The sequence below is a fragment of the Falco naumanni genome, chromosome 3 (assembly GCF_017639655.2).
Source record: "Falco naumanni isolate bFalNau1 chromosome 3, bFalNau1.pat, whole genome shotgun sequence".
NCBI lineage: Eukaryota > Metazoa > Chordata > Aves > Falconiformes > Falconidae > Falco > Falco naumanni.
In genome coordinates, this window is record NC_054056.1 from 91,368,991 (window position 1) to 91,391,844 (window position 22,854).

The following is a 22,854-nucleotide window of genomic DNA, read 5'->3' on the forward strand; positions in this document are numbered from 1 at the left end:
GTTAGGATGCTGTCTTTACAGTACCTATTTGTATGTTGTACTGACATTTTCTGAACATTTATAGGGGAGGTCTTTTTATTGCTTGACTGTTCTCTTTGGAAAGCGAACATAGTAATCTGCGAATATTTTGTGAGAATATATGACTCCATGAAAGAATAAATCACTTTCAAAAATATTTTTAAATGAATGCTTTTAGTTAACTGTCTTGATGTCCCAGATCTCATTTTTTTGTGTGCAACAACTTGTCACAAATGCTAGTTAAAATTTTTTGTATTTGAAGAAGATTCTCATTTTCCACTGACATGCCACTTTGATTTAACCCAGTGAATACAATCCTTGGGAGGAAAGGATTATCTAAAATATTTTTCAGCCTTCAGCATGCATACATTAACATGGATGTTTTATCTGATAATCTTCAGGCTGTCAAGAGGCATAAATTGACTAAAATGTGGTTTATGAAGATCATTGATGAAAGAGTAAGTATTTACCAATCAAAGTCTGATTCTGGTTTTAGTCATATTTGGGGGGGTTCCCCTTATTTTTAGGTGTTTGTGTGTAAAACAAAAGCTTAAGTAATTAATCTTTTCTAGGCAGTAGTATTTCTCCTTAAGAATGGTACTGCTACATTTCCTTTTAATTCCTTGATGCCCTTCTTCATAAGTTCTGAACTTTCTGTCTAAAATGGCTAATAGAATCCTTTGTTTATTTTTGCTTTAAAATAGATGTAGTTTTTGAGTCCACATCTTTCTTGTTCCCTGTTTTGACGACCCGTGTATCTGTGCTCATGTTTTCTGTTGCTGGTCTGTATTCCTGATTTGAAGTGGTTGCTCCTAGAGGTAATCCATTGGGAGTTACATTTAGATACTTTTGTGTGTGTAAGTGAGGGAAGTTCCATCATGTGGGGTTATGTAGAAAGGTCTCCATATGCTAAGAATTCTGGAAAACTACATTTTAATAGAAATGGAAATGAAGATTGTGCAAGAAGGAAAGTCCGTACATGTTCTCTTTTTGTGCCATTCCAATCCTGCCCCAGGAGAAAGGCCATCTTGCATATTGCAAAAAGTTGCACAGATCTACATCATTGGCATCATCTTATTTCTCCACACCTCTTTTCTTACCATGTCAATTTTGCCCCTAAATAGCCTTTTCTTGTGATGAGTCATTGATATAAAATCTCAAAAATTAAATGACCTGTCTGAACCTTTCTGCCACATTTTTCTGCTTCTCCTTATCATGGCTGTGGAGTTTTTTCTAAGCAGCACTGTAAAATGGAGTATTTAAATCACATTAATTTTAAAGTATCTATCCTTTTTCTGGGAAAAAAACGAGGAAGAATTTCACTGATACTGCTACCAACTGTGACACAAGGGCAAGACTGAATAGCTGAGGGCAGGAATTTCTTAAGTGACTTTAGCTGCTAAAGTTAGTGTCTCATGAAGTTATACCTTGAGAAAATTGATGGTCAGTTACTTGTGGGGTCTCATTGCTATGAAAGACTGCAAAGTTTTTAAATTTTAAGACTGGTATGTTTTAACCACAAAAGCCACTAGGACAGGAAGAGCGATGGAGGATGTTATATTTTTGTGTGTATTTGCATATGACTTTGGAACTCGTGTGTATTTGGTGGATTGATTTTTGTGCATATTTAAACAAGTGTATACCTGTTTATCTAAATTTCTCTGTGCTTAAGGATTAAAATTGGCAACCTCGTAGTGTAAGAATACCATATGCGTTTTGTTTAGGCTGTATCTTTTTTAATTAAGAATTCTGATTTTTTATTGTTGCAAAAAGTTACATTTGCTCCAGTAACCAGACTTGGCTGCAGTTGCACGTAGTTGTTTGGTTATGTTAGACTTGCTGTACATTTTAGTGACTGAGTTTATACTGTCTCTTAATTTTGTCCTTTTTTCTTCTAATAGTGAATTAGGCTGACATGATTGTAGTAATAAACTTGTACAAATATCATTGTGTTTACATTTTACTGAAGTTCTGTGTTCATATTACAGGAGAAGAATTTGGATGATAGGGCGTACCGTAATATCCAGGAGCTTGAAGCATATGCTGAGAACACTCAAAGTGCCCTCTTGTACCTCACCTTGGAAATGCTGGGTAGGAGTTTTCCCCTGTTTAGATTTTCTTGATGACTCATTAGTGCAGATAGAATATTTACTGATGTTTCAAAAAGCCTACTTTTTTTTTCCACTGGAGTTTAATTTCAAGAGAAGCTGTCTTAGGTAATACTTCAGATACCTTTTGAATGCTCAGTGACAAATCTGGAATCTTACTGCACCTGTCCTAGAACTACATACTTTCCTTAGAAGCTGCTCAGTGAAAAGCTCGTTGAAGTGTGGTTTCCTGCTGCTCTGTTCTTTGTTGCTTTGTTTTCTCTCTTCTTGCTCCTGTTACAGCGTGTGGTAAATTCAGCTAGCTCTTCTCCATATTTTCTGATTGTCCCACTTGACAGAACACAAAGTGCTGTAGTTATTCTGCAGATGTTGTTCTATATTGCAGTGATGTAGACTGCTTATCTTGGAAAAGCTGACTTCCCAACCTCTAAACTTCACTTGATGGTGGTGTAAATTTGGGTCTGAATCCTCTCCTCTTCGTAAAAGTGGGTTAATTATCAATAATTGAATAGCTAGAAAAAATGTGACAAAGATGATATGATCCTTGCAGTTAAGAGCTAGTCTGTGTCAGGTTTAACACAAGAGTCACAGATTGGGAAATAACTGTTCCATTTGCGGTGAAGAAAAGGTTAACTTTCTTTAAGGTGTCTTGTTGCATTATGGAAGTATGCCCTGTATGAGTTCAGGAGTAAAAGAAGGGTGAGAATTACTATTTTGTAGTATTTAGTAGCAGTATTTTCTTCTTCCTTATCAGAGTAGTCTGATGGAAGGCTGATGCTGAGTTTAAAAATTTAAAAAGAAGAGAGAGAAGTAAAAAGAGAGACACAGAAAGTACATTATTCTTTGGAAGAAATGAGGAACCTATTTCTTAACATCTGATGTTCGCTTCCTCAGTGGGAAATCAGTGAAATGGTGCAAGTGTCTTTCTGAACTTCTCATTGAAGAAATGTAGGAGTATGAAAAATAACAACATTTTCCATTCTGAGAAATGCCTTCAATCCTGAACAAGTTCAGTCATTCTTGGGTCACTCCTAGTACAAGTCAGATGATCCTGTTCTTGAAAATCTATTATGGGGGCTGCAGATTTTCTAGGTGCCCTATTGTCATGTTTAACCTCTCTTAAATACACTAGTATAACAAAATATCCAAACAAAAGTCTCCTTCACTGCATATTAAACAGTTAACTTCTGTGGGTTTTTTCACAGATGGGAGAAGTTAATTGAACACAGACCTTTTCTTGGTGTTTCCCGTCAGCAGTCTTTTCTAGACTAGGTGGACCTGGTTTCATTACAGGTCATACTTGCTAAATTTCTTGTGGTTTTTAGCTTCTTTATTTCTGATCTATGTTCAGTTTGTGTGTCTCTCTTCCAGTAGCAGTGCTGCTTTATTCTTACTGATTTTTGGGTTTCTTCTTTTGTCAAGCTCACTTTGACTGGTAATCTTGTTGTGCAAAGTCCTGGTACTTCCTCCCAGCTTCTGTCATTTAAAAATACTAACAATGTGCTCTCTGGTTCATTGCCAAAGTAGTGAGGAGTCTGGTACTACTCAATAGTTTTGTTAAACCCTTTCAGAACCTCACTTTTGGGATATATTCCAAGGTTGAGCATGAGTCATTGCTAACTCTTAGACTTTGAGGTGTTGGGTTTTTTTTTGTCGTGGTTTTGTTTTGGTTTTTTGTTTTTTTTTTTAATTCCTAGTTATATGTAAAGCTTGAGCTGCCCAGTCAGTATCGATGTTATATCCATTGATTCTTCCAAGCCACGCTCTGCTTTCTGCTGCCATTGCCAAAATAAGTCCATGTAGTCTACCGATAGCCGCTGTTTTGCAAAGGCTTCTGAGACCTGTGCAAGGCTCAGGCAGGCTTGGGCAGCAAAACTGGTACGCCCAGTGTCCTTTCTCAGGTGTCGGTAGGCTCATCGGTCTTCACAGAATGCTGCTTCTGTTAGAGCTGTTGTGAATTTTAATGTCAGTTTTCCTTTAAGTTTTCATTCTATCCTAGATCAGTCCTACGAAAATATTACGGCTTTATGATCAGTCTAAGCCAGCTCTGTATGTTCTTGCCATGAAGAGCAGTGGTGCTGCTCTGCCCCACTCACCTCCCTCTTCTTTCCCTTCCCACAGTTATGTGACCATGCAGTAACTAAAGTTAGTTTTCCATTGCTTTGGTGATCTGATTCAGTTCACTATGGTACTACCGCATGGCCTGTGACAGCACAAGGGAGGTGGCAGAAGTACAGGTTCTGGGGGGAAGCATAGGACCATTCTCTTTGGCCTCAGTACACAGCTGAATCAGCTGCAGCTAATTATGAAACCATGCTGTAAGCATTAGTGCTTGTCAGGAATCTCACGGTTGTATGACTTCTAGCAGGAAAAAACAGTTCTTGGAATACTGTTATCCTGGGAGAGGACATGGCAATGAAAATGAGTTTGTGTACTGATGTATCTGAATAGGTACTGATGTATCTGAATAGGTACTGCTCTGCTAAGTGTTCACTTTGCCAAAACTGCAACAAGCTGAGAGGTATTTTGCTCTTCAGTGTGGAAATCGATGACCTTGCCTGCTGCTTTGCACCTCTGAGATGAGACCTCAAGGCAGTTTATGGCCATAGACAGTTCTATCATGGACCGACGCACTTAGCTTTCCTTAAATATGACTGTGGTACACATCAGGGAAGACTGTACCCCCTCAAAAGGCTTGACAGTGTATTTCTAAACTTATTATTTCTGCAATTTTAGGTGTGAGGGATATCCATGCTGACCATGCAGCCAGTCACATTGGGAAAGCACAAGGCATAGTTACCTGTTTAAGAGCAACTCCGTATCACAGTAGAAGACAAAAGGTCTTTCTTCCCATGGACATTTGTATGTTGGTAAGAGAAGCAAGTTGTCTGGAATTGAACAGTACAGTGTTTCTAACTGTGTCTCTCAGAATTTACTAGGCTAGAAACAGAACCTTTTTTTCTTTATTTTAACTCTTTGTTCTGTGGCCTAGTGATATGCCAGTCATGGTATTGTGTCTTCTGGGAGGTGAGAGGAGTGACCTTCGTGAAACTCTAGGGTTTCTGATTTTTTTAAAAATTTTATTAAATGTAGTAGTATTTTAGCTTTCAGGAATTTTTCCGTTAATGTGTAGGATTACACATATGGAATAGTGCCTGGGTTCTGGTTTTTGGGTTTGTTTTCTTTCTTTTTTCTTTTCCTCTCCCCGTAAAGGAAATGCTGTGAGAGATTTTACTTCTGAACAAAGTTCTCGCGTTTCCCATTACTACATTTCATAAATGTGCTGGTGATTTTGGGTTTTTTGGGGTTGGTTTGGTTGGGTTTTTTTGTTACATGTTTGATAGCTATAAGCATACATTCTATACATTGCTGTAGGAGATAGTATAGTCCTCCAATTTAATTGTACATGTAATTTGCATTGGAATTTAGCAGACATTGCAATTTGGGTAAAACAGGATTAAAGCTCAAATTTTTTGGTTAAAGATCTCTGGCTAGAACTGTAGGCATCTCAGCTGTTATTCCTTCATCTCTAGTCTTTGTTTTTAAATATTAATGCTGTTCGTTTTATACTTGCCCAAAATCTATGTAATTGTGGCAATACTTAAGGCAGTCGTGTTAGTATTTTTTGAATATTGTTGTAATACAATTGGAAGTTTTGAGTTGAAGTTTAGTAGTTAGTTGCAAAAACCCCATAGACCTAATATAGGTCAAGGCTATAAGAATGCAGAAAGGAGCTGCACCCTGCTTTCAGCCCTTCTGGGACTGGATGGTATAGGAGGCCTTCCAAGATTTTAGCTTTTCAAACACAGCATGAAAATTCACAGTCATTCCTTGCCACTGAAGGTGTTTTACAGTGAAACTGTAAAAACAGCTTGCATCCCTTCTGTGCAAACTGAGCATCTTGCAGGCATTTCAGCTGCTGGCAAGTATCACAGAGTGCTGCTGGAGTCTCTGCCTCCTGTGAAGCCTACCTGCCTACCTTTATACAGCTTCCACACGTTTGAGTGTTGTTGAGAAGAACGGGCGACTGGTGCAATTCTGAATATACCATATTCTGTCTTACATTGGTCACTATAGTCAAAGAATTAAGTTTGGGGTTGGGTTTTGGGGCAGTGGGGGTGGTTTTGCTTTTTCAGTTTGTTTTGGATTTTGGGAGTGGAGTTGTTTGAGTTTTTTTGTTTTGTTTGTGTTTTTTTAGTTTTGCTGGGATTTTTGGTTTGGGTTTTTTTAAGAAAACTGAAAAAAATATTGGTTCTTGGGTTATGGTTTTAAAAATGGGGCATCTAAACTGATCTAAATTCCCAAACCTTTAAAATCTGACTTGGTTATCTGACTGACCACAAACTCTTTAGGGAAAGAATTCATGCAGAGAGTCTGTACCAACTGTCCTCTTTGTTCTCTTGAATTTTTTTCCAAGTGATCAACACAAAAAAAGAAGGGGGGGGGGGCGGATTTAATAGGGAGGGGGCAGTGGGAAAACATTTAGGCTGTTTCAGTCTTATGTCATTAGTTTGGTGGCTGGGACAGGTTTCTGAGAAGCTAAAAGGGTAACTTGATATTTATTGAGTTTGTTTTTTTTTTTTTTAATTTTCTTTCCTGTCTAGCATGGAGTTTCACAAGAGGATTTCATAAGAGGCAAGCAAGAGAAAAATGTGAGAGATGTAATTTATGACATTGCCAGCCAAGCCCATATTCATCTAGAACACGTGAGATTCCTTCCCTTTTATTTATTTAAATAAATGTAATTGATGCTAATCTTCACAAAGCATTGTGCGTAAGTGTTGTTAGAAGACTTACAGCTGCATACTTATTTTCAGGCATTTTACCGTTAATTACTTCCAGTGTTTAAATAAAAAAAAACCAAAACAACAACCCAGCTACACAAACCCTTTAAATATTACAACTACTTCTGTAGGAATATTATATTTACCTGTATGTAGTTTACTCACAGCCGGGCCCAAGTGCATATATATAAATACTGCCTAAATGCCTTACTACTGGCAGAGAAACTTCAAGCAGATTTTTATAAGTGCAGCTATATGCCAGCATGGGATCAGCACCATAGAAAGCACTTCTGCATATGGTATTTCACAGTCAGGGGAATGGCTGCCAGGAAAGCAGAGCATGTTGCCTTTAACTGCTGGTTAGTGTGTGTGGGAGGGGGGATTCATTCCTTAACATGACCGTACATGCTTAAAGCTATGTTGGGAAAGGTACTTACTGTTATATTTCTTTTCTGGCTCACAACCAAATGAATTAGGGAAAGACTTTATTTGCTTGGAACAGCGGATGATGAATCCTAGAGAACCTCAGAGTCCTCTTGTTTTTCTTCTATGCTCCTATTTTAGCTACACTCTGAATTGTTTGTTGGTACATAATACAAAAGCAAAAGAATGTTTCATCAGTAATGCTGTGTCTGCCTTTATCTGGAAAACAAAACTTGCAAGAAGCACTGTAGAGTGTGTCTTAAGTCTACAAGTACATGTAAACATATACTTTGAACATTGCACCCAATACTTCCAGTCAAGGTAGTCTGAAAAGATACCACTTTGAAGTGCCAGATTTATCTCTGCATTTACACCATTAATACCATCCTCAATTACAGTGTTACCTGTGATCACAGTACTTTATGCAGTAGCGATAGGAGAGCCCTTCATTTTTCTGAAGGTAAAATGAGGCATCCCTAGCTTGTTCAGTCAGTGGTTAGTTGGTTAATATTTTGAGTGGTTTTTTAATAATATGTAGCCTTGGGCTTTATTTTTAATACAGACTCTTTATAATTGGCATTTAATGCATTCCTGTTCATGTTGTTTCTTCACCTGATGTCTCCGTTTTTGTTGTCACATGCCCAAGAAAACTTTATTCCATTTAGAAGCAGAGAAGACAAAATGCAACATCAGAACTGCCCACTGTCTTTGTTCAAGCTGAAATATTGATTTTTCTTTTTTTATTCCCCACCCCTCAACCTATAATGCACAGTGTATAAAACCCACTGACTTTCATTGCAATTGTGGCTTACAAAAATGCCAAGTGTCTGGCCTGAAATGCATCACATCAGGGATGGGGGAGGCATGGAAAACAAACAACATGTATTTATTATCCAGATGTTTAGAATTTAGTTCTTGGTATTGCATGGGAATATTGGGACAGAAAAGGAGAGAATTCACTTCTGCAGAGCCTTTCAGATAATTTGGTAATTCTTAGTGCAATGGTCCCCTGGCTCCCAACATGCCAACCAGCTTCTGAAGAGAACAGGCAGATCCTTACCCCTGCTTTCTTCCCACTCCACTCCTAGAGCAGAGCCCATGTTATGCACTGGGAGGGTCCTATGGGAAATACGCAAGGTGATCGTGTAGTTGGAGACTATATAGAAAGTAGAAACACAGGGAAAACAGATTAGGGTAGCATTAACATTTTATTCAATTGAATGTTGATGTTGGGGTGTGTCCCTCCTTTTTTTTTTCTTTTTCCTAAATTGTGGGTTTTATCTTCTTAATTAAAATTAAAAAATCCTCTCTGAATACCTGCTTCTAGCCTCCATCATCATCAGCGAAGAATAATTGACAGTGCAGTATCTCTAAAGTGTTCAGACCACTTGAACTGGCAATAGCTGGCAGTAATAACAGGGTATTAGCCTCATTGATAATCAGATGGTCTTTGTTAATGCAAGGATGAAGATACTTTCTCCCCTAACGGATAAACCAGTCTTTTGCTGGCAACATTTGCGGGTGTTTCAAGACATTTAAGTGAATGTAATGGGCTGGTGCCTTTAAATGCATCTGTTCTCTGGTATAAAATCACCATCTTGTTTTGCCTGAGGGTCTTTCCAGCCACTTCACCCTCTGTCTTAGTTGGAATTACAGGGTCGGGTAAAGTTTAAACCTGCAGAGTGGTTTCAACAATCTCAGCGTTTGTTACATAAACCACATATTTTGGAGGATGAGGGTAACAGTTACCAGCCTCATTTCACAGTCAGAAGAAACATAATTCTGAAGTGCTAAATTAAGTCTCAGCGATGCTATATGAAGCGTATTGTAGCGATGTGGCACTTGATCTTGGGGAAAAAAGTTTCTGTAGTGTGGTCAGCTCTTCCTGATACTGCGACTGATGACCAGCAGAGGGCAAAATAAGGTAATGAAGATTGCAGTTTTCTTTACGAATTGTGTATTTTCTTAGAATAAAAGCATATAATAAAAGTTCTCTGTCAGTCCCACCGTGATCCCTTTGAAAGCCTGCCAATGCATTTACATGTGTGTACCCCTATTAAACACCCCTTCCCCTGTTCCTCTTATTTAAGAGTCTCCTTTTAGCTTTTTGCATTTATCTCAATTATGCTAGATCATTATGGACTCAGTTTACCAAGGAAGATAGCATGGTTTTCGAATGACAAGCAACCCATTCTGGGTTAAGCAGGTCAAGCAAGATTTTATTCTTTTCTCATCCCACAACTAATAAGGCAGAACATTAGATCAGGGAAGAGCATTTTGTGTTTTTTAGAGAGAGATGTATACACACACACACACACTTTATTATATCTCAAAGTTTTAAAATAATTTGCCTTCTGAAAAGATTCAGTATTTTTCCCTTTTAAACAGCCTAATTTTCTCAATTGTCTGGAAAGACCCATGGAAAATTAACAGAAATGTGTATTCTCGTCAGTATTAATGGTTTGTTTGTTTTAAACTGCAAGAAAAGGAAAACAGGGAGGGATTCTGTATTTATAAATAAGCATTACAGCAAGATTTGATTCAGCTCTGTTAGATATACCCGAGTTGTACATGGGTTTAAACTGTAGATTTGATTCAGCCATGTTTTAAGACTGTTTTTATGTAGATACTGAGGACCTCAGGCACTGCGATCCTTTCAAAGTCCCATAAATGTAAATGGAGCATAACTGGACTTCTGGGACTGATGGCAACACTGGACCAAAAATATGTACTCAGAAAAAGGCATTTCTGGTCTTCCATCATTTCTGTCTCTTGGGATGCAGAGAGTTATTTGGTGGGGGGCGGGGGGAAAGGGCTAGACCATATTTATTAAATCAGATGTAACTTGGAACTTTGTTGGAACAAGGGATGCTAATTTACATTGGCTTATTATATCTAAACCGTAAGGCTGTCAAACCGTGCAAGAATTTTAGTAGGACTCTCCCATTATTATATACTTTCTGTGCAATTACTTTTGTATACAGTGAGGGATGGTGCTGGCATGCACGTAATGAAAAATTACAGTTTCAGGATGTCAGAATAAAAAGGGACGAAGCTTGTAATGCAGTCTCTTGCCTCTAACCATTATATATAGTACTTGATATTTAATCTGAAATGTTAAATTCTCCTAATAAGTATGTTTGGTTTTTATTGGTGTTTTTTTTTTCCCCTCCCACCTCACCCCATTTACTTCCAGGCTAGATCTTTCAGTAAGAAAGTTCCTGTGAAGGCATATCCTGCTTTTTTCTGTACGGTGGGTGTAATATCATGCACTCTTTAAGTGGTGGACTCACTTCTGTGCTAATATGCTTGTGAAGACTAGAGTATCAGATGAAGCATGGTTAACTAATGCTTCAAGTGTCTATTTTGGGAGGATGTAATACTTAAAACTTGTGAAAATCATAATGTGTGCCTGACTCTGGAACCTCATATTTTTGATCAACACTTCTAATCCTTCTTTAACTACATTGTTTTGCTCAAGATGTCTGTATATTCACAGACCATTGTTCTGATGCAAGGGCCCAAAATCTCGTCACAAATTATTTTTGTAATTTGCTGTTTGGTCTAGTAAGAGATAATGCTTCTCTTCACAAAACCTGCCTTTTTTATATCCTTTGAATGTGACAGTTACACTACCACTTAATAAAACAGGCTAATTGTGAAGCCTTTTGGCAGTTCCTCAATCAATTTCATCAGTTGCTTTTTAAACTTAATACCCAGTTATTTGTGTGCACCATATGGATTAAACTTTTTTTCTTATTTTCTAGGTTGCTTTAGATGATTATTTATGTAATATGCGAAAAGTGGACTTCAATATATTTCATCCGAGCTTACAAAAGAGGAGTACATTATTACCATTGCATTTATATATTAGATCTTGGAAAAAAACATATTAAAGTTTGGTTTTTTTAATATGGGTTCAGTGTGCTGAGTTTTTTCTTTAATGTCTTATCTTGATAGAATTGTTAAGTGTCGAACTTCACACTTTTGCAAAGTGGAGCTCATGGGAAACAGCAGATGCGCATGAACTGTAGCTGTCAGCTTGCTGGCAGTAGTTGTTTGTTCTTGAAATATTAGGCTGATACCTCTGCTTCACATGTCTGCCAAGTCATATGTCCTTGTCTGAGATTACTTTTCTTGTCTTTCCTGTAGTAACAGCAGTATGACAGAATTCTTCTTGGACAAATTCTGTGCTAATGGATACTTTTGACAGTTCTGACACTTCACTGAAAAAAAAGAAAAAGAAAAAAAAAAGACTGCTTGCTTTGTGCCCAAAAGCAGTTACAGTAGATGCCTTCTAAATCAGCTAAGCAGTTCTGTTCAGTGCAAGGAGCAGACTTCTCGCAAGTAGTAATGATGCTTCATAGTTGGAAGAATGAGCACGTGTATTTGAATGCAAGAAAACTGTCAGGAACAGCTTTAGCTTTTTTAATTATGTAGTTAATGTTTATGTAGAGTTTCAGAATGGTGCAATAGAGCTGTAGTACAGAAACTAATTGCATCCTGAGATTGAGCATTGATGTTACTATAGGTAGTAGGAGGATAGCTTTACAGTGTAGGAAGAGAACCTTACACAGTTTTCATCTCCAGCTCAGCTCTACGCTTAGCTGGGCTGTATCTTCCTCCTGGCCTCTTGGCTCTCTATTGTTGCCCACAGCTGTCATTACAAAGCTGAACTTCTTTTCTACAGTACTATGAAGAAACATATTCCTGAATGTTCCGGGTCATTTTAGTCCGCCCTCTCTGTAAAGATATAGTGCTCTGTTTTTTTGGTGGGAAATTACCAGGAGCTTTGTACTCAGCATCTCTTAGGATCAAGGTAAATATTTTTGTCTGATTTGTTATTTGGTGAAATAATAATTCCTAACATGCAGCTTGATTCAGTTGCACAAATCCGGTAGTTTATTCTGACCTTGTTCTTTTAAATAGCAGCTTTTCCCAGAGATTTTTATGTTTTTTTTTTAATCGGGGTTAATCTCCCCAGATGCTTGGTTGTATAACAGCATCCTGTATTTTAGTGTACAATGATACGTAATGTATTTCTGAGAACAGGATTGGTGGGTTTTTTAATCACAGAAACTATCAGCATGGTAGAAATCTTAGGAACCCAACATTCAATCCTTCATTTATTGATTTTATTTTACGTGTTTGAAGTCGTACAGATCATGGTTAATTCTGCAGTTTCCTATTCACAGGTAAGACATTTCTCTTTGAATTGTTCAGCTCAAGATCTCTGTTTCTGTATTACTAGAGGTGTAATAATCAAGGTTGATAACGAACCTAGAAAAATCTGTGTATACTGCATCAAGAGTATACTGGCTGTTTTCTAAAAGTAAAATCTTAGCAGGCTCTGTCCACTTTTCAAGTCAGCTGCTGTATCTTACCATTGGTGGGTTTGAATGTGGCAAAGAGGTCTGGTGAAAAGGAAATATTTCCTTCCCATGCAGGCATCGCAGCTCTTCCTGCCAAACGAAGAGCAAAGGCTTAGGCTCTGTTGCTGCTACCAGGCCAGCTGCGTATTCGCCCTGTTTATTTTGTGTTCTGGAGAAAGCATTACAAATGTCTCTTTCTGCAGTTGGTCCTTGTCTTGTTCCGAGCGTGCTGAGTCAGGACAATAGAGGCAGCCCTGTCTGTCCCCTCAGAAGCAGTCGCTCTCCTCTAAAGTTAACTTTTGGCAGGGGCGCAGTACAGTAAGGAGGAAGAGAAGGGAAACCACGCAGTATCACCAGTACATCGAGTTGCTACAGTGATATCTTGCTTCCAGGCCACAACACCAGCGCTTTGCTTCGGTGTTGAAGTGGAAAAAATTTGACAATGTGCTTACAAAGGCATCAATGGAAGGGCTGATTTGTTCTAGTGTAGAAAAGAAGCCATGTGATGCGGTGAATGGTTAGTATGGTGAGAGGGACTTCTCAGGGAATTAGTAAACAGGATATGGAATAAATAAATTCAAGTTATGACTTCAGTCACAAGAGAGTTTTGGGTACGCTCAGAAAGTAAAGCAGTACTTTGAATTGCAAGTGACAGGAGGCTGCTTGAATAAGTAATTTATGTCTCCTTTGTATCCTTCAGGGGAACAGCTCTCTTGGATGGCCATGCCTGATTCTGTCCTTAGGGACAATGTTGTGAGTGCAGGCATTCAATACTTGTCAAACAAGTTAATTTGTCTGCTTTTGCTAGTATTATCTCCTTTTATTTCTCAATAGCAATTGGTGCCATATAAGAAATTCCATTCATCAGTTCTGATAATTTATAATTCTACATTCAACAAAAATTTGTCCTATTTCTCCTTTTCGGAGATTGGTTTGGTGGATTATTTTTTTTTCCTGATGTGACAAAATATTTTCTTATATTGGTGCTAACTTACTGCTTATTGGTATCAGAAAAGCAACTAGCAAATCTGTTGCTAGCTGCTAATTACATATTTGAAAAATATTTCTATGTCTAATTACCCTGGTTCGTGTAAAGCAGCAGCCTTGCAGGTATCCTCCTCAGTGACCTTATGTGTTTTCTCATCTTTGATCATTGTCTTGCTTGCTTTTGGTTAAGCACAGAATTGTATCTCCATTTTTTTTCTTCAGCGCAGCAGTTCACTGGAGTCTGTTCCAGAGTCTCTTTCCACTTAGACTTGGAGGTTTAAATTAGCAAAACATAAGAATTGTATTAGTCCTGTAACAGATGGTAGTATTTTGTCCATGGTAAGTAACAGCTATGGGATCAAAAGTCCTGAATGAACTGAAACACATCAGACTTCACATGCCTGGTGATCTTGCAGTTTAATTGGTTTCCCACTTAGCTATACAAGAGTCTTAGTAAAAGAAAATTCAAGGAAAAATGCAAAAATCTCAATCATTGCTTTTGAGAAATTAATCCTACAGGTCATCTCTGTTTCTCTCATAGCGTAGCATCTGAATATTGGCATCTTATTTGGGCACTCTCCGGCGTCAAACCATTCAACAATAACAGAAAATGCTTTCCAGCCATAAACATAGGAACCGCTATACTGCAGAAGGGGAGGGCTGTGCAGTTTTGTCATGTTTTTCAAAGGAAGATACAAGAGGAACCTTTTAGATGATTATGAGCAGGCTGCCAGAATAGTGAGGATTTTTTTTTCTTACTGCTCTGATGCCAGGGTAAGAACTACAAAGGTTTAGTTAAAAAAGGATTTAGAAGGGGATACAGAGTTATGCTGAATGTTCTCAGAACCTGTTTTCCATTGTGTTTGCCAGTGGCAGTTGTGCATTGTCAAAACTGTTTGTCTTTCAATTGTCAAAACATCTTCACCTTTTTTCCAACTTTCATGAATTTTGCTCTAAGTCTACAGGATTTTTTTTTTTTTGAAGTGTGGCTGACCCTCAACCACTTCGAATCCATTGAAGCTGGTCCAGTAAAAAATTGTGACAGATAACAGCCACAGATACGTAAATCAGAACAAAATATATATACAAGCAGTCCTTTAAAATGCTTCAGGCTATACATTGATTGGTATTTGCCTTTATAGGCAGGCTGCAGATAATAATTCACCAGTGTGTGTTCTCAGCTGAAGCAAATGGTGTTCAGCACTCTGCTCCAACAGGGGCAAGTTATATGGCTCAATCTGGATATTTTAGATTCCCTGTTCTAGGATAGGCCCCTCTGTATCTGCACAAAGTCAGAAAGTTTCTGTTTCATGGATAAAAAAGCTGGGAGTCTTTAAAGAAGAATGCTGGGTTTCTTTCTTCATACTAGAGGGGGAATTCTGAAACCTTTAATTGTGCAATAGTAAGTGGTTAAGGGTTTTTTGTCGAGTCAGCAGTAGAAGACAACTTGTAAGTGGTAGCTACGCCTGTATAACCTGCTATAAGGTCTAGGAGCAGCTATCCAAGAACTGCTGTCTGGAACAGGATTATTTTGATCTGTGTGTTTCAGGCTGAGTGCACTCCCTTCTCACTCAGGCCATTCAAACTTTCTGTTTTATTTATCTAAAGACTGCAGAGGAATAATAAATAAATAAATACGTAAAGGTGTAACTGTCAGTCACTATCCAGAAGGCTGGGATTTACCTAAAACCAGAAATCCTTTTTTGTTGTTGTACATAATGCACAAAATCCACAGCTTATTTCAAGCTGCAGGTAGACAGTGTGTGACAATGCAGGGCATTTTTGTTAGCTTAGATCTAATTTGTCCTTTTATTAAATTACCTTAGTTGTAGTTCATCAGCCTAAACATATTTTTTCTCTTTAAGCACCTAATAAATCGGCATGCCTGCTTAACCATCATATTCACTGACAACTTAATAGGTTGAAAGATCTCCTTTTTCCAAATAGCCACAAATGCGTGTCTTCTGTTTGCTTTTCCCTGCGGGCAGTACCTTAGCGGGAACGAATCGGGTCAATTGGGCATACAGATCTGTTACGCAAACATCTTGATGATTCCACTCAGATATTCAGTACAGCATCATAAAAATAGGGCTGAAAGGGACCCTGGGAAGTAATTAAAGTACCAGTCCATCTATTAGCAGAATCAACTGTAGCCATCCAATTACCCATTTTATGGATGAAATGTTGTGCATAAATGGATTATATTACGCATTAAATAACAGGGGTTTTTTTTATTATTGTCAGAGATTTGGAATTTTTAATTTAGTATAGGTTAGGAAGATGGCAGAAAGGACTCAAAATGATTTTTGCTTTCAGTTTTTCCCCAGGATAATTCTGAAGCGAGATAAAGGATGTTTTAAATCGTATTGGGGTGCCAGTGGAGCAAGGAGGGCAATGCATCCACAGATGACTCTCAGGGCTACAGTGACTGCCATCACGTTTGCTGCCTGCTACTGCTTGGTCTTTAGTTTGTGCCAATGAGAGAGGGGCTGTGGTAGGGATGAGAAATTTTGTATGCTGATTATCTTGTACGGTTTTCTACATCAGAATCACAGTGCTCTGGAGAATCAAAGCCAAAATGTTGGGGCTAGGATGGGGAGATTGTTTAGACTTGTCTCAGTCTATAGTTTTTTTTTAAAAAAAAACCAAAATCACAAAAGCATAACAATTCAGAGCATGTGTGTCGTTTCGCCAGTGTATTTAGATGCTGTTCCTTGACCTATTACTGAAAATAATCAGTTAAGGCTGACATGTGAAAGCTTAGATTTTGTAATTTCACATCTTTAGTTACCCGGGGCAGAGCAAAACACTGTGGTCTCAGACATCCATGCCTATTTAGATTGCCATGCTTAAATAAGCATAAAATTAAATGAAAGGGAAAGAAAACCACTTTAAGGTATAACACTTGGGCTTCTTCAGTGTCAGAAAGACCACATTCCTTCAACAAAATTCCCCCTAGAACCAAACTCCCTCCATAGGAGGGCTGGGCCAACAGTGGGCATGTATAAGGGGCTTCATAACAGACGCGATGGTTGGAAATGAGGTCTGAACTGTAGCTACAGAAGTTGCATGAAATCTGCCTGCCTGCCTATACTGCTTTTTGTGTAGTGTGAGTGAAGGACATGAGCAACTAATGTGAGGCAGAGGAGAAATTCACCCTAAAATCACAGTGCAGATAACTGCTGGCCAACAGCTGCCACTAATCTTTACAGACCCCTATCTTTCAAGGTGCTTGCAGCAGTGTCTGTGGGCAGGCTCAAAGCTGTCCCAGTATGGGCAGTCTGGTGTTTCTCTCATCACCACATCGTACAGGCTCTGGATATACAGTGTCCTTCTACTGAGTCCTCTTGAGCCCCTCAGCAAGCCAAGAACAGAACAGTACAGCTGGGTTTCCACAAAACACAGCCGTGGCTGCTGTCCTTCATGGGCATCCCAGGAACCCAGGAACGGAGACTCCAACTCAGCTTCCTTGTAGCACTTCCAAGGCCTCATCATGCAGAAAGGTGCCGTATCCACCAGGAGACAGCTAACCTGAAGCTATCGGGGATGTCAACAGGCTGATTTGTGTGACAGCTTTTCCCACAGGAGTTGTTCCATGATGCAGCAGAAGATTCACAATGTGTTTGTAAGAGGTGAGATGGACTGGGACGGGCCTGGCTGTTCCATTTGTCACCTGCAAGAGGAGAGCAGCAAGCTCTGGTGTCTGCTTCTGAGGGTGGGAAGTAGGCATTTATGTGCCTTTAAGATGTGGATTTAGGCCTCAGTCCATTGGGTAGCTTCGTTGCAAACTGTTCCTAGTGGGATGGAGGTCTGAAACTCCTTCCCTGCCAGTGCACAGTCAGATGCTATTGCTTAAAAATCCTGAGAGATTCAAGTATAGCTTAACATCTGTTTGTCATCTTCTAATGCCAGGAGATGTAAAAGCACCCTGAAAATTTGTCCATCTGCACTTTCTTAATTGAGCTATTGCTTGTTACTGCCCAAGCTGAGCACAGGAGTTCACCCTCTTAAACCAGAGCTCTGGCCAGGAGAGTTTAAGGATGGAATTCCAAATTTTGGTGAACGGTCTATTCAGAAATGAACACATGGGACTGTACTCCTGTGTTTTGTAGAACCCTCCACAAAGCCAGACTAATATGATTTGTTATACTTCACAAATCTTACAGTCTAAACTTTTAGTAAGGTAATGTGCTTTGAACTGCAAAAATTTTATGCCTTTAGGGCACTTGGAAAGCCAAAAAGGTACAAAACTTAGCACCTATTGTAGTTTTTGCCTTAAAAAAATAATCTATCTTATCAGATTAATTTCTAATAAGGAGTAGAGAATCATCTTTTGCTTTCAGCTATGCAAGTTTAGAATTCAGCATTGTGGATTATTTAATGAAAGCAAAAGTTTAAAACCACACGAATATTTGCAGGGACAGAATGAGACACATCCATTCCCAGGAAATGAAGAGTTATTTCTGGTTCAGCTTCTGTGCCCTTTCTTTTCAAGCCGATGGCTAGCAGTTGGGCTGTGGAAACTGAGGAAAAAGAACGCTATTTGGAAGAGAACTGAGTTTCTGCAACAAAAATGGAATGAACACCATTAAATAAAAGGTTGTTTTATGTTTATATGATTTTCTATTATAAACATAATTTCTAGGGAAAGGCCGTGCTTCTTGTAGCTACTTCTTTGCCAAATTCTTTCATATCTTAGGTATACAATGAGTGCAACCTCTTGGTTACGATGAATTCTTATCATATGAAAACTCAGAGCACAAACAGTGGATTTTGTTAGTTTTCCCTTGGCTGATCAGAAACTGCCCTCAGATAGTTCCAAAGGGATTTTGGATATACAGATGGTAAGCAAAAATGCTTACGGTGTCAAAACCAGCAATCCCTTTCTGTCAGTGTCAGAGAAGCGATCCATCAGAAAATGAGCTTGGTTTGAGTCTTTCTGTTAAAATATTGTTAAATTATTACATAAAATAAATTCTGATAAAATGTTGAGCGCTGTGTTAAATGGTTATTGCTGAGTCTTGTCTGTATGGTATCTACACCCAAGGGGCAGAAAGAAAAAGCACTGTATTGTAGGTTATCTTGATCTCACTTCAAAAATAGCCTAGCAATTTGCAATTTAGCTGTTAAGGGAGGTTAAAATGTTAAACTCTGGTATGGTTGTACGTGGACACAGCTCAATCAAAAACTGAGAAAAAACCTACAGATAACCATCTGAATTCAAGTTCACAGCTTGGGGCTAAATTTACAGAACACACTTAAGCAATTTTATCCCAGAGAGGCTGGGAATCAATCTGCAGTCTGGAATCTGAGTTCCCAAGTTTAGTTTCTATTGTAAATGCACAGATACCGGCTCTCATAATAATACATCAGTGCAAGCTCTTCATTATGCAACAGTATATGTAATTTTAATGCAACTTCCTTTGCAACAATTTTTTTTTGAAGATATCTAACAGCCAGAAATTCATATTACTAACATAAACTTGACAAAATATTTTTAAATTATATAAAATTACAGATGGTCCTCTTTTATTGGACGTGTTGTTTATAATATGAGAGACGCAAATGTGCATTTTCACAGAAAAAAAAAAGTTCATACATTTACACATTTTTATTTTTAAAGGGAAATGCTTAAAGCCAATTATCGAGTTATGTTCTTTTGACTGCCTCTTCTCATAAATGTTACATGGAAAGTAAGAACCATCATATATAAATTTTATGAGTGTTAAATAGATTTCCATAAAAACAGTGTGAGAATCTCTATTTGTCACTCAGCTATTTCCATTGCAACTGTGATCTGTTTGCTACTAACAACATTTTTTTTTCCCTATGCCAAGAGTAAAATTCTAACCCCATGTTGGCCCAACCGAAGGTAAAATACTTGTTGACCTGAGTTCTGTTTAGAGAACCAGGGTGTTCAGAAATTATTAACGGCAAGTTTCCACGGTTCATCTTTGGCTCTGGTCAGCTGGTTAGTGGGCTGTGGTGGGTTTGCCAAAAGCTAACTGCTCAAAGGTTAGCAAGCAGGTGTAACAATTTTCCAAATACAAAATATACTCTTAGGTTTGCTGGATCCTATTAAATGAACAGAAATAGATGATGGCAAAATTTTTGTAACATATATATTTATAGATAATATATATTCCAATTTATTTTGAAATTATGAATCATTCCATCACTGACTAATGAATTTCAAAAGAATAAATAAATCAACACCTGTTACGAAAAAAAGAATGAGATTAATTTAGGGATTCGTTATTGGCTGGTGTCTATTAAGGATCATATTAATTGCAACCTCTATCACGTGAAACCCACATTCCTCCTTCACCCCCCAAAAGAAGACGTATTAGAAGCTCAGTTAATGAGATAAATACGTAATTGTGCTATTTTTACTTGTTTTTCTTAAGCCTCCGCTAGTGGTCACTGTTGGGGACAGGGCACATAGTTAAGTGGACGTCAAACCCCACCTACGGCTGCTGTTGAGTTTCAAGAAGAGTGGCCTCTTTTAACCATTATGAAGCTTTTATTGTTTTTTTTTAAATTATTTTTTTCACCTATTTCTGTCTACAAAAAAATGAACAGATACCAGAAAAGAGTGAGGAAGTTATGAGTGGAAAAAGAAAACTCGTATATTTTGCAGAAATGCTCTAAAAAAATAAAGTTGTGGGTGACAGGCAACATACATGGGTCTACATCAGGGCTTACAAAGCTACCACAATACTGTTTAGAGAAAGAAAGAAAAAAAAAAGAATAAAAAATGTTCTTCATGCATGCTTGGTTTTCTAACTATTGCTTGCTTTCTGCTTGGAATCCAAGCGGCTTGCCATGGGTTTCTTGTCTTGGTGGGAGATTTGCTCTCCTTCACCAGGCGCTTCCTGCTTAGCACCATTCATTGGCTCTTCATCAGGGTCCACTGGAAGAGGTCAGATCTGTCCTTGCAGGAGAGATGTGGGTTCAGCAGCTCTGCTTGCTTTGGTTCCGTAGGAAATCCACTCACGGAGCTGGGAACATGTCTGAATCTATGTTAGTGGTCTTTTACAGCTGTCCGTGTCACTTGTCACACCCCCACACAGAAGCTTTTCGATGTGTTCCACATCCAGAAGCCACGTCTGTCACATTTCTGTCCTTCAACAGACCCAGCTCGGGCTGAACGCTGGGTGGGTTTGAATGGGGAAGCAGACAGCCAGGCCAAGCTTTGGAGTGGGAGGACAAGCATGCTCAGCCCTCCATGTCCTCCTGCTCCCTTCCCTGTCTCCCTCTCCCACTGCAGGAGGGACCCAGCTCCATGATGCAGCTCTTACCTACCCGTGTCCCTGTCTGAGCTGGGATAAAAATTTCAGATGAAAGTCAGAAACTCCAGTGGGTTCACTGTTACCACTGGAAAGCCCCACCACCTAACTACTCTATTTTTTTCCCCTCTAAAAAGCCAACCGTGCTATTGCTCAATAATGTGAAATTTGGAAAACAAAACCCTGCTATATTGCATGTAAGTGAAACTTTCTTGAAAAAAAAAAAGCCCCTCGGGCCATTTTCCAGAGCACAGACTTGGCCACTGGAGTGGCACCACAGCAGTGCCTGGTGCTACCATGGGAGCAGCGGAGCTGTGTCCTCTTCTGTCCCGCTCCATGGCTCCCCCAAACACCCTCCCACTCTGGTGGTGCCCATCGACGCCTGGAAATCTTAGAAGCACCAGTTAACTGCGGATCTGCTGCTCTGTCTGGAGACACTGAAAATGGCCATGGGGAGGAGGGAAGGGGCTCCTCGCATCCCTGACCCGACCCAGGCAGCGTTTCTGGTGGGAGTTATACCAGACGACCTGATCATAGTTTCTCCAACCTGGCCAGTAACTCTTCAAACTAAAACATGTTAATAACTTCCTTCCATGTGCTATAAAAGGCTTGTGGAGGGAGAGGTAATGAAAAACATGACCATCCTTATTTACTTCTGGGAGAAAATGTCTGGAGCCATGGATGGGCCTGGGACGGTGCCCAAAGAATGGAAATACGGGTTCTTTAAAAAAACTCAGTAAGGTAATGCTCTCGTGTCCTGAGGGTCCCTCTTCCACGAGGTGCCACTCGTGGGTCGCGAAGGGCCGGGCCCTCCCCGTCTCTCCCCACGCAGGGCGGCCCTTCGGGCCAGGCCGCCTCAGCGCTTCCCGCCGCCTCAGCGCTTCCCGCCGCCCGGCTCCTCCCAAGATGGCGGCGGTCCCGCCCCGCGCGGGTGGTGTCCCGGAGCCCGTCCCCCGGCGGCGGGGTGTATGACCGCGGCAGCGCGGGGAGCGGGGCTGGCGGCAGGCGGGCGCTGGGGGCGGCAGCCGGAGCGGAGCGCGCCGGGTGAGCAGCGCGGTGCCGGCCGCGTCCCAGGTGGCGGGATTCGGCCGCCGGGGCCGGTCGGGGAGGAAGAGGGAAACTTTCCTGGCGGAGCCCTTCCCCGCCGGGGCTCCGGCCGCTTTTCCGCGGCCATGTTGGGAGCCGGGGGCTGCCTGGCGGGGAAGGAGCTTCGCCCGGTGGGAGGCGGCGCCGGCGGCCGCTGAGCGGGGCTGTCCCGCCGCGGGGCTGGGGCGCTCCCGGCCGCCCGCGGGGCCACGGCCGCTTCCCGCCGGGAGGGAGGCGGTGGGGCGGGAGGGAGCCGGGGAGGAAAGGGACGGTGGCGGCGGCGGGCGCTGGCTCGTCCCCGGGCGCCGAGGGAGTTGCGGGGCCTTGGAAACGAGTTCGCCTTCGGGGTGGGGTGGGACAACAATGACAGCGGCCCCGCGGTGTTACATAAGCGCCTGGAGCTCCCCAACTCGTGACTGGCGCCGAGGCCCGGGCGGCGGCGGGACGGGACGGGACGGGGCGGAGGGCGCTTCCTCCCGCGGCCGGCACCCGCCGCCCGCCCGCCCGCCGCCCGCCGCGGGGAGACCCCTCGCTCGCCCGCCGAACTCCTCGCAAGCCAGTCGCCTGGAAAGTCCTGATGCTGTGGTTAGAAAACATAAAAAATAATAAAAGGCAGCGGAACCGCGAGCGGTGCGGCTGCGAGCTTACGGTGCTATTTTCTTCTGTGAGACTCGCCTATTTTGTGGAGAGGAACGTGACTGGTCCGCTTCAGATATATAAGGCGCTTTAGCTGTTGTCTGAAAGCGGTTGAGGGAAAGGCGGACACGTGTTTTTCCTCTTGCCTGAT

General features: G+C 40.6%; 2 protein-coding genes across 7 annotated transcripts in view; both read left to right on the forward strand.

The window, feature by feature from the left end:
• NDUFAF6 (NADH:ubiquinone oxidoreductase complex assembly factor 6) overlaps positions 1 to 11,250 on the forward strand; it is an 18,922-nt gene extending 7,672 nt beyond the window's left edge. For 3 of the 5 annotated variants that reach the window (XM_040588535.1, XM_040588537.1, XM_040588538.1), the window contains 6 exons: positions 420 to 476; positions 2,007 to 2,109; positions 4,863 to 4,996; positions 6,731 to 6,832; positions 10,530 to 10,586; positions 11,101 to 11,250. In XM_040588535.1, coding sequence (XP_040444469.1) covers positions 420 to 476; positions 2,007 to 2,109; positions 4,863 to 4,996; positions 6,731 to 6,832; positions 10,530 to 10,586; positions 11,101 to 11,229 — 582 coding nt within the window. In that variant the 3' untranslated portion in view covers positions 11,230 to 11,250. The remainder of the gene's footprint in view (positions 1 to 419; positions 477 to 2,006; positions 2,110 to 4,862; positions 4,997 to 6,730; positions 6,833 to 10,529; positions 10,587 to 11,100) is intronic. The other 2 variants (XM_040588536.1, XM_040588539.1) reach the window with 1 other exon arrangement.
• Positions 11,251 to 12,300: 1,050 nt separating this feature from the next.
• PLEKHF2 (pleckstrin homology and FYVE domain containing 2) overlaps positions 12,301 to 22,854 on the forward strand; it is a 32,999-nt gene continuing 22,445 nt past the window's right edge. Inside the window, exon 1 of one of the 2 annotated variants that reach the window (XM_040588541.1) lies at positions 12,301 to 12,528. The gene's annotated coding sequence lies outside the window, so the exon portion shown is untranslated. Of the gene's footprint in view, positions 12,529 to 21,858; positions 22,026 to 22,854 lie in introns of those variants that run through there. The other variant, XM_040588540.1, reaches the window with a different exon arrangement.